The sequence below is a fragment of the Pogoniulus pusillus genome, chromosome Z, assembly GCF_015220805.1.
Source record: "Pogoniulus pusillus isolate bPogPus1 chromosome Z, bPogPus1.pri, whole genome shotgun sequence".
In the NCBI taxonomy this organism is placed as follows: Eukaryota; Metazoa; Chordata; class Aves; order Piciformes; family Lybiidae; genus Pogoniulus; species Pogoniulus pusillus.
In genome coordinates this window covers 85,170,736-85,182,864 of record NC_087309.1, presented here as the reverse complement: position 1 = coordinate 85,182,864, position 12,129 = coordinate 85,170,736, and the positions used below count along the sequence as shown (strand labels likewise).

The following is a 12,129-nucleotide window of genomic DNA, read 5'->3' as shown; positions in this document are numbered from 1 at the left end:
TGGCAAAAGTTAAAGCATTTGAAAGGGTACTTAGGTAGACTGAAAAGGTGAATAAAAAATGTATGTTATTACTGTCACCACCATAATCATCAAAGCCATCTCTACTTTTGTACTAGTACTTTACTGTAGCTACTGTCCAATTTGGGGAAAAAAAAAAAAAAGACTAAAAACCCTATTCCCTTTCCCAGAGAGTTAAAAATGTGAATGTAATACTACGGACTACATACAATTAGGGAAAAAAAATGAGAGTATGGATAATACTTTATTTTTCATTTTCATAGATAATTTGCATATATACAAAAAAATGTAAAGACAAAAGATAGGGAGAAAGTTTATAAAGCAGGGCTGAGAATAGGTAAAGAGGAAAGGGAAAAGTGGCTCACTGGAGATGCCGCTCACTGGAGATGCCTCCTGCTACTTTTTCCAGGTAACTTAATGACACTGATAAGAAGCTTGGAAACTTTATAAAACATATGCTAAAGATACACCTTCATTTGGACATGGCTGAGTATGAGTATCGCAGATTTAATATGTGAACCCTTTAATTAGGGTAACAGTGATTATCATAGAGAATTTCAAGAACTTTAATCAGTAAGAAGTGACATTTTTTTCCCTCAGATTCTTTACAATGTGTAGTTTTCTAATGCACATAACTGAAGAAGCTGAATTGAGACCACAAGATCAGACACTGTAATGCAACCCTCTGCACAAATGCAGAAAGCAGTGGGCTGTAATGTTTTTCCACTGTGTCTCTGGACAATTATCTATAGCAGCACAATTGTTCTAGATTTCCATTGTAATGAGAATAAGCGATATTGACCTTATATCAAGCAAAGAGATGTGAATGTAAGCAAAAGATAAGTATCTTGTGTTTTGACTAATATGTCTTATTTAGGAGAACATGGAAATGACTGGAACATTCAAACAACAAAAATTTCGACTGGTGGATGAAGGTTTTAATCCATCTACCATTACTGATCCTCTTTATTTTTTAGATAAGTCTAAGAAAGCGTACATCTCGTTAACCAAAGAAGTATATGAGATGATCTTGTCTGGGAAAATGAAACTTTAATTAATCTAATAATAGGCTATTATGGGACAGTCTATACAAGCTACTGTGTGAGAAAACAGTAGCATTAATTCTCAGTATTTATACATAGTTATCCAGATTAACATTTTGTACACTCGATATTTACATTCATGTATGTCATGTATCTTTCCTAACTTGATCATTACTGTTGACTAATCATTTTTTACCTCTTGAGACCAAATACTAAGAGACATGTGAAAAAGCAAATGGAATCTATTTTATCTTAATTTTGGAATAAAAATACTGAATCTGGTAGTTTTTTTTAGTACTAAGTTAACATATAACATATGAGACATAGAAGAAAATATCCGACATAAAAAGACTGTGGCACAAGTTGTTGGGTTTTGACAGTGAAAATATGCCAGTACCATCTTTTTTTAAATGTAGTTTGCAGTTCATTTGTGCTTCTTATATGCATTTTAAGAAATACTTGACAATGGTTGAAAGATAAAACAGCTCTTCTGCAGAGGACTTGTCTTCTGGAGCATTCAATGAAAGAATGAAGCTGAAGAACGCCCTCCAAACAAACCTGAAACTAGGAGGTTTATACTAACATCGTAACTGAGATTGTTTTGTTGTAATAATCTGTGTTTCTTCATTTGTTAGGCTGCCTGTTTGGGAAATCAAACTGTGAAGCCAGAGCAAACTTTGTTAAATGTTTAGCAGCACATGACAATAGGCAGAAAAAATGTACACACTCAATGGGGATAATTGCCTATATAGCATAAAAGGAATTGTTACAGCAGTTTATGTCATGCATATTGGCTAACATGCAGCTTGCTTACTGTTATAAAATAATAACCTCTTGTAGTCATTAATGAATGTAAAATATAGCAGAAATTAGGGAAAAAAATAATGTTTTCTATTTAATTGCTTTTTAAACTTTTTAAATCAAGTATTAGGATTATTTCAACTAAATTCTATATTGTCTCTGACTTAAGTCTGATTGCATAAAGTCTGTTTTGTAGCCTGTTTTGATACACTATTTCTACAGTGGCCTCCTTTAATAGACATGATGCCACCTTTGATCAGCAGAAGCAGTATTACAGAATACCGAAAATTCCTCATGTGACAGAAGTGTGGTATGAAACAAGGCTCTCAAGAGAGTATGATGTCACATAGCTTCAAAATTAACTGTCTCTTCATGTTGCTTTCTAGTTTTTTCTTCCAACAAATCATTAGAACTTGTGTTGAATTTTTGTTGTCTGATTATTGATTTCATTGATTGTCTTTAAAAAACAGACAAGGGATGCAGTAAAAATACATATAAAGATTCATAGAATCACAGAATCATCACAAGAATCATCACAGAATTGTAGAATGTTTGGTTGGAAGAGATCTTTAGGGGTCATATAGTCCAACCCCCTTAGAATAAGCAGGGACATCTTCAACTAGATCAGGTTGCTCAAAGCCTGACCTTGAATGTTTCCAGAGATGGAATCACATCTCTCTGGGCAACCTGTTTCAGTTTTTCACTAGCGTTATCATAAAGAATGTATTCCTTATATCTAGTCTAAGCCTAACTACTTTTATTTTAAAATCACCATCTTTTGTCCTGCCACAACAGACTTTGCCAATAACACCATTCCAAGACTCTTGTAAGGCCTCCTTTAAGTACTGAAAGCCCCCAACGAGGTTGCACTGGAACCTTCTTTTGTCCAGGCAGAACAATACCAACTCTTTCAGCCTGTCCTCACAGCAGGGATGTTCCATCCTTCTGATCAGTTTTGTGGCCCTCCTTTGGATATGCTCTAATAGGTTTATACCTTATGCTGAGGTCTCACAAGGGTAGAGTACATGGGGATAATCACCTCCTTTCACCTCTGGCCACACTTCATCTGATGCACCTCATGAGATTTACATAGGCCCACTGCTCAAAGTTGTCCATCCCTCTGGATGACCTTTCCCTCAGACATATCAAATACACCACTCAGCTTGCTATCATCTGCAAACTTTCCAAGGGTGCACTCAATCCCTCTGTCACTGAAAGATACTAAACAGCACTGGTGCCAGTATGAACCCCTGAGGAGTGCCTCTTGTCAGTGGTTTCCATTTGGACATTAAATCATTGACCACTGCTCTCTGAATGCAACCATCTACCAACCATTCCTTGTCCACCAAACAGTCCACCCATCAAATCCATTATCTGTTGCATTTTAGAGAGAGGGATATTGTGGGGGGTATCACATCAAAGGTTTTACAAATATCCAGATAGAAGACATCCATACCTCTTCCAGGCTTCTTCATAGCTTGCTTGTGTTTCTGAATACCATATTCTCTGTGAGATTGCCAGATTTGCAGTTTTGCAATTTACAAAGCAGCAACAACCACCAAACAGTACTTATACCAACACTGTGCTTTGTGGTTCAGATTAAAGTAATTTTACAGTATGTTACAGAGAAAGGAGAGGACTGCTGGGGTCACTATGATCGAGTACTTGCTGAATAGTCCCACTTTTTATACCTGTTCACCTACTTGCCAGAATGGTTGATATGACAGAAAGCTGGGGTAGTTGCCACTTAGACGCATTGAAGTACCATTGCTCTGCACTGCAGATAGTTGTATTTTCCTAGTCAAGAGCTGCAAGTCTAAGAATCAGTTGTTTATCAAAAATTTAGACCAAACTTTGCAAATTAGGCTGTAATTTTGAGCAATGGATTGGTTGTTGAAATGAAAACTGTTTTATCTCTTAAACTTTTTGTTACGGTTTTGAGAGTGGATGTCTTAGGAAGAACCAGATACATGCAGAGAGGTGGACACTGGAAAGTGTAATATTTTGTTATTCCATCCCATCATTCCTGCATCTTCCCTATATAAATGGACATTTCTACTTATTCTGCCCTCTTCTCCCCTTCTCTGCTTCACATCATTGACCATTATCTCCTGGTTTGTGGGAGAGAGCAGCCTTCTCCTGGCCTTAAGCAGCTGGGCTAATTTTTACTGCATCATTTAGGCCTGGGTATGTGGCAGGGTGGGGGCAGCATAGAGGCCTGGGAATGAGGCCTGGTTGGTGGGGTAAGGCTTTGGAAGATTGTGGCCTAATGATATTCTGAGGATGAACATGAATTTGTGCATTTTGTATGTTTCTGTGCTGTTTTTTATAGTTGTGAATGCTACTTCCATTTAAATTTCAAATTATTTCCAGTCCTGTGTGGAGTGCTTTCTTCTACTCCTTTGCGGGGTGGGGGGGATGAAAGAATCACAGAATTAACCAGGTTAGAAGAGACCTGCAAGATCATCGAGTACAAATTAATGCCAAATTAACTAAACCATGCCCACCTCCCTGGGCAGCCCATTCCAATGCCAATCACTCTTTCTGTGAAGAATTTCTTCCTAACATCCAGCCTAAACCTGCTTTGGCGCAGCTGAGGCTGTGTCCTTGTGTTCTGTCACTGGGTGCCTGGGAGAAGAGACTAACCCCTGCCTGGCTACGACCTCCCTTCAGGTAGTTGTAGTAGGCAATGAGGTCTTCCCTGAGCCTCCTCTCTCCAGGCTGAACATCCCCAGCTCCTCTAGCCTCTCCTCATAGGGCTTGTGCTACAGCCCACTCACCAGCCTTGTTGCCCTTCTCTGGACATATTCTAGCATCTCAACATCTCTCTTAAATTGAGGAGGCCAGAACTGGACACAGTACTCAAGGTGTGGCCTGACCAGTGCTGAGTACAGAGGCAGAACGACCTCCCTGATCCTGCTGGCCACACTATTCCTGATACAGGCCAGGATGCCATTGGCCTTCTTGAACTCCTGGCATACTGCTGGCTCATGTTCTGTTGACTATCAGGTCCCTTTCTGCCTGGCTGCTCTCCAGTCACTCTGTCCCCAGCCTGTAACTCTGTATGGGGTTGTTGTGGCCAAAGTGTAGAACCCAGCACTTGGCCTTGTTACAACTCATGCACTGGACTGCACCCATCAATGCAGCCTGTCCAGGACCCTCTGCAGAGCCCTCTGACTCTCCAGTGCACCAATACGTGCTCCCAATTTGGTGTAATCTGCAAATTTACTGATGCTGGACTCAATCCCCCTCATCCAGATCATCAGTGAAGATGCTAAGCAGGACTGGGTCCAGCACCAGTCCCAGGGGCACACCACTAGTGACTGTCTGCCAACTGGATGTGGCACCACCATTCACCACCACTCTCTGGGCCCAGCTATTCAGCCAGTTTTTGGCCCAGCACAGAGTGCCCCTGTCCAAGCCAAGGGCTGACAGCTTGGCCAGGAGTTTGCTATGTCAGACAGTGTCAAAGGCCTTGCTAAGTCCAGGTAGACTGCATTCACAGCTTTCCTTACATCCACCAGGCAGGCCACCTGGTCATTAAAAGAGATCAGGTTGGTCAAGCAGGATCTGCCCCTTCTAAATCCATGATGGATGAGTCTGCTGATCCCTTTACCATCCTGTAGGTGCTGTGTGATTGCACTCAGGATTATCTGTTCCATAATCTTGCCTGGCACTGAGGTCAGGCTGACAGGTCTGTAATTTCCTGGGTCCTCCTTCCGACCCTTCTTGTGGATGGGCACCACACTGGCCAGCTTCCACTCTTCAGGGACCTCTCCAGTGAGGCTGCACTGCTGATAAATGATAGAGTGGCTTGGCCAACTCATCCACCAACTCTCTTACCACCCTAGGATGGATCCCATCTGGTCCCATAGACATGAGGATCCAAGAGGCTCAACAGGTCCCTAACTGCTTCCTCTTGGATTACAGCAGGGCTGCTCTGCTCCCTGACCCCATCTGCAAGCTCAGGAATCCAATTGTCCTGAAGACAACCTGTCTTACTATTGAATATGGAGGCAAAGAATGTATAGTAAGATTATCAATCTGCTCTGTAAAACCATCATACCTATCTTACTGTAAGTGCTGAGTAAATTTTAGGATCTCTTCTTTGTTCACAGAATCACAAAATACATCTGATTGGAAGAGAACTTCAAGATCATCCAGTCCAATATTCAACCCAGCACTGAAGGGTTGACACTAAACCATGTCCCTAAGCACCAGGTCCACACTCTGCTTAAACACCCCAAGAGGTGAAATTTCACTACTGCCCTGGGCAGACCAAGGCTTCATAACCCTTTCAGTGAAGAAATATTTCTTAATATCCAGCTTACATCCATTTCCTCTAGTCCTGTCTCTTGTAATCAAGAAGAGGCTGGCTCCCGCCTCACTCCAACCTTCTCTCAGGGAACTGTAGAGAGTGATGAGGTCTCCCCTCAGCTGAACAACCAGGCTGAACAACTCCATCTCCCACAAGACGCTCTTCACAGGTCATGCCCTCCAGGCCATTCACGAGCCTCATGGACCTTCTCTGGACACACTCCAGCACCTCAATGTCTTTCCTACAGTGAGTGGCCCAGAACTGAGTGCAGTAGTCAAGATATGGTCTCACCAGTGCTGAGTACAGGGGGATGATCACAAATGTGTTCCAGCACAAGCCATGATGCCACTGGCTTTCATAGGGTCATAGAATCAACCAGGTTGGAAGAGACCTCCAAGATCTTCCAGTCCAACCTAGCACCCAGCCCTGTCCAGTCAACTAGACCATGGCACTAAGTGCCTCATCCAGTCTTTTTTTGAACACCTCCAGGGACGGTGACTCCACCACCTCCCTGGGCAGCCCATTCCAATGGTAAATCATTCTCTCTGGGAAGAACTTCCTCCTAACATCCAGCCTATACCTACCCTGGCACAACTTGAGACTGTGTCCCCTTGTTCTATTGCTGGTTGCCTGGGAGCAGAGACCAACTCCCACCTGGCTACAATGTCCCTTCAGGTAGTTGTAGACAGCAATGAGGTCACCCCTGAGCCTTCTCTTCTCCAGGCTAAACAACCCCAGCTCCCTAAGCCTCTCCTCATAGGGTTTGTGTTCCAGGCCTCTCACCAGCTTCATTGCCCTTCTCTGGACACATTCCAGCACCTCAACATCTCTCTTGAATTGACCATCTGAGCACACTGTTGGCTCATTCGCAGTTGACTATCAACCAATACTCCCAGGTCACTTTCCCAGGTTGCAGCTTTCCAACCACAGTTCCCCATGTCTATATCATACCATGGGGTTGTTGTGACTGAAGTGCAGGACCTGACACTTGGCCTTGTTGAACTTCATACAATTAGCCATGGCCCACTGGTCTAACCTGTCCAGGCCCCATGTAAAAGTCTCCTATCCTCTAGCAGACTGGGCAAGCCACCAAGCCTGGTGTCATCTGCAGATTTATTCAGGGTTGTTACTACAACCATAAAGCTTATGTAGTTCCTATGGTAAATAATAGGCTTTAAAAATACACTAGACCCACTGTTGCATGTCTTCCAACAGAATATATATATTAAATATAATTAAATCAAATGCTTAGTTTTGGTATCAGATTTATCACTGTCTTGGTTTATTTTGGGTTTTCAATGCTATTTATGACTAGTGAATAGGTTCTATCACTTAGATGCCACAAAAATGAGAGGGAAAAAAATCTGAAAAAAGTAAATAAGTAGATACCTCTCCACAAAAACCCCAAACAAAACAACAAGCAAACAACCCTCACTGCCAGCAAAACAAACAAATTTTAAACAAAATTAAAACAAACAAACAAACACACAAAAAACACACACACAAAAAATCCCGGACATCATAACACACAAAGGCTAAAAAATCCAACACAGCAAAAACCCTCCTATTGAATGTCACCATTTGGTGGCTTATTTTGCAAAGTATCTGAGATGAAGATTGTTTTTGTGTGGAGGGATTAAGGTGAAGAGGGGAAGGAAAATGCATAAGTGCTATCGTTCATGCTCTGTCCATTACTGCCAGTTACTGCTCCTGACCTCAATAGTGTATTTCAGCAGCAGCAGAACTCTTCTAATCTAGCTGTTTTGAGCAGCCTACGGATGTTTTTTTCTTTTAGCTATGACCAGTAGACAAATGCCATATTCTAGGTACTTTCCTGGGGTTGACCTGCTGGAAATCAGCTCCAGGAAGAAGGACTTTGGAGTCCTGGTAGACAGTAAGTTGTCCATGGGATAGCAACGTGCCCTTGTGGCCAAGAAGGTCAGTGGAATCTTGGGGTACATTTGGCTTTCCCTGCCATCTACTCTACCCTAGTGAGACCATATCTGAAGTATTGTGTCTAGTTCTGAACTCCTGAGTTCAAGAGAGACAGAGGTATATCAGAGATTGTCCAACAGGGGGATATAAAGGTGATTTAAGAGACTGCAACATCTCTCTTATGAGGAAAGACCTGGGGCTGTTCAGTCTGGAAAAGATGATTGAGAGGAGATCTTACTAATGTTTACAAATATCTGAAGGGTGGGCATCAAGAAGGGCCCAGTCTCTTTTTCAGTGATGCCCTGTAATAGGACAAGGTGCAACAGATACAAACTGGAACACAGGAAGTTCCATCTCAACATGAGGAAAAACTTCTTTCCCATAAGGGTGATGGAGCACTGTAACAGGCTGCACAGAGAAGCTGTGGAGTCTCCTTTTCAGAAGATCTTCAGAGGCCTGTCTGGAGGTATTCCTGTGTGACATGTTGTAGGTGATCCTACTTTGGCAGCAGGGTTGGACTCCATAATCTCCAAAGGCCCCTTCCAACCCATACTGTTCTATGATTCCTGTATTCTACTGTAACCAAGACAGCTTGGACAATCTGCCTGTTTTCAAAGGCTAATGAAAGAGTCCTGACCCATGCACTATCTAAAGAGATAGGATGCTTATAACATAATATAGGGAAAATCTGCAGAGTTGTAATCTCTATACTTCCTAAAGGGAAAACAGGATGTTGTTTTCAGGGCAGTACTTTCTTTCAGCCAGTTGGTTAGGTGCCAGCAAACTGTTGAACTGCAACAAATTTAGGCTGAAGAATAATGGAGTTCTTGTTAAACTCCAGGGAGGGCTTGCCTTTTAGAAAAATATTTGGATCGACCTGTTTGTTTCCTACTGCTGTATTCAGATCAAAATGCAGAATGCCACAGGCTTTAGTGTCGCTTCAAAATTATGCCCTAGTATTTGTCTGGGAAATTTAATTTCATATAGCATGGATAAAGAAGCAGCTGGGAGTGGGTGGGGTGTGGATAGAGGGCTGAACTCACATACTGGTTGAAATGAAGAGAGGTCACGTCCCAGCAGGAGTAGGGAAGTGATCGTGCTCCCATACTCAGCACTGGTGAGGCCACACCTTAAATACTGTGTTCAGTTCACACCCCAAATACAGTTTTAGGCCACTCACTACAAGAAGGACATTGAGATGCTGGAGTGTGTTCAGAGAAGGGCAACAAAGTTGGTGAAGGGTCTAGAGAACAAGTCTTAACAGGAGTAGCTGAGGGACCTGGGTTTGTTTAGTTTGGAGAAGAGGAAGCTTAGGGGAGATTTCATGCTCTCTACAACTATCTGAATGGAGGTTGTCGTGAGGTGAGTGTTGGTCTCTTCTCTCTAGTATCTGATGATAGAATGCAGTGGCCTGAAATTGTGCCAGGGGAGGTTTAGATTGTGTATTAGGAAGATTTTTATCCTACTGAAAGGATAGCCAGATATTAGAATAGGCTGCCCAGGGAGGTTCAGGAAACATATGGACACGGCACTTTGGGAGATGTTTTAATGATCATAGTGGTCTTAGGTTGGTGGTTGAACTCCATGATCTTAGAGGTCTTTTCCAATCAAAATTATGCTATGATTCTATGATTCTAAAATAAAGGTAATAATTTTGAGATGTAGTGTGTGTATATCTTGAAGTTTTTCTCTGCAGATAGTTACAGTTAATGATGAAAGAAATGTTTACTTTCAAAGAATGAAATTGGGATTATCATTTAAGGAAGGTAAATTTCTGTGAGGGTAAACATGTATCTGCTTTCTTGTCCTACTGAATCTGGTGTAATTAATATAGTTATCGAGTCTGGATTAGTTTTCATAAGTCTTTCTCAGGATCCCCTGCAAACAGTAAAAATATATAAAGTTCCTAAGCGGATCATGGCCTGAGTTTTATCCACCTCACTCAAGGTAGGTAGATAGAGCTTTTTAAGAAATGAAGCACTGAAGTGCGGCCGCAGGAAGACATTGGAGGTGGGATCAGGGTACTCAAGAGACGACTCAGTATGAGCTAGCTGCAAGTAGTAGGCTTTACTGAGGCAACAGAGCAGCTTATATGCTACTTGGAAGAGGCATGCATAACTAACTTAGTTTGAGATTGGTACGTGTGGAAAGTACAGATTGGCTCAAGGTTATGTGTGTGGTACAGATTGGTTAACTTTACAATAACAACCTGTAGAGTCATCCCCCTGCAGCTGGCTGACTCTGCCCACAAGCAGCTGCATGTGGGTGGTGTCACCCACCACCTGGTTTCCTGCCTCTGAGATGGATTCAAGAACACTCTGAAGCACGGGGTTGCTCATTGCTTATCAGCTCACGTCCTGTTAGCAAGAAATCCTTCCACACTGAAGCATCTATATTTTTACTCATCCTCCTGTCAACATTCTCATACATGTAGTAGCCATCATGAAGATTGTGTTTCGACTGACCTACAAACTTGCTGCAGGTGATGTAGAGAAAACATCTTCTACTGTTGATTTTTTGTGTTTTATGTGGAGAAAAAAAAAGGTAAAGGGAGGAGCAGTCTTTAAAATTAAATAATACTGTCCAGCTATGAGAGGAAAGACATAAAGACACCCTATCTAAAAAAGAATAAATTTTAGAAATGTTATGTTTAATTTTCAGTAGCCTTGCCTGAGCTAACAGTGCGTCCTGTAATCTGACATGCATTCTCACACACAGAAGAAATTCTAGACATCATAATATAAATACATGCGGGTACTTACGAAAATTATTAAGTCAAGACTAATTTCAAGCAAATAGTGTCCTTCTGTTTAGAGTATGCCTAAAATGAGGTGTAAAGCTACAGCAGAGAGCCAGAGAAAGTTTCACATGAACAGTAGTAATGTCAGGAATAAATGAATTAAATTATGTGATGTAGATGACTACGATAATTTTAAATAAACTAGGTTGTTATCAGAGTGAAATGAAGTCTCTGTTGCCCTAACAAATCCACCATTTCTTCATAGGCTGGGAATCTTTTAGCAAATCTTCATTCGTATTTGAAAAAAAAACAAACAAAAAAAAACAAACAAAAAAACCCCACCCTGCACTAGACACAGTTCAAATCAAATGGTCAGGAATTTCTTTTGCAGTAGGAACAAATCAGTCTTTATTGCTACTCTGCAGCAGGAGATGCATTGACCTATTTCCATCTGGAGTCATTCCTGTCTTAGGAGGGATGGCTGAGGGAACTAGAATTGTTTAGTCTAGAAACAAGAAGGCTGAGGGGAGACCTCATTCCTCTCTACAACTACCTGAAAGGCCATTGTAGTGAGGTAGGGGTCGGTCTCTTCTTTCTAGTATCAGGTGATAGAATGCGAGGATACGACCTGAAATTGTGCCAGCAGAGATTTATATTGGATATTAGGGAAAATTTTGTTATGCAAAGAGTGATCAGACATTTTAACAGATTGCCCAGGGAGACAGTGGAGTCACTGTCCCAGGCAGTGTTCAAGAAACACGTGGATGTGGTACTCTGGGACGTGGTTTAATGACTGTGGTGGTGTTAGGTCAGTGGTTGGACTTGATGATCTATGATTCTATGATTCTGTGACATACACAAGCTAAGTTATATGCCTGGAAATTGGATCTACAAAAGTCAGTTCAGAGCATAAGAACTGCTTAAATAAACTAGTGAGGAACAAGGAGAGGCGGATTATGTCTTAAATCCATTTCTTGCTAGCACATGGGGCTCTAATTCCCATTTGCCGGGACCACAATGTATTTGAGCTCTCTACTGCGATTACACACACTTGTTTTCTGCAAAGACTTGCAGTTCTACAGTTTGTCCACAAAAAGTTTGCCATATGCATTCAGCTCATTTTCTCTGCAAGCATTTCACTAGAATTATAAATTAAAGATAGAAGAGGCAATTACTTACTGATGATATATGAAAGCACTGTAATCAGTTATATAGATCACTGCAATAACAAAGCCATATTCTTTTGTAAGATGAGAAAACCTCATTTGAATTGT

At 41.6% G+C, this 12,129-nt stretch overlaps 1 protein-coding gene across 1 annotated transcript in view; it reads left to right on the top strand.

The window, feature by feature from the left end:
- SLC27A6 (solute carrier family 27 member 6) overlaps positions 1 to 2,285 on the top strand; it is a 37,688-nt gene extending 35,403 nt beyond the window's left edge. The window contains exon 10 of the mRNA XM_064140015.1: positions 896 to 2,285. Coding sequence (XP_063996085.1) covers positions 896 to 1,072 — 177 coding nt within the window. The 3' untranslated portion in view covers positions 1,073 to 2,285. The remainder of the gene's footprint in view (positions 1 to 895) is intronic.
- Positions 2,286 to 12,129: the final 9,844 nt, after the last annotated feature.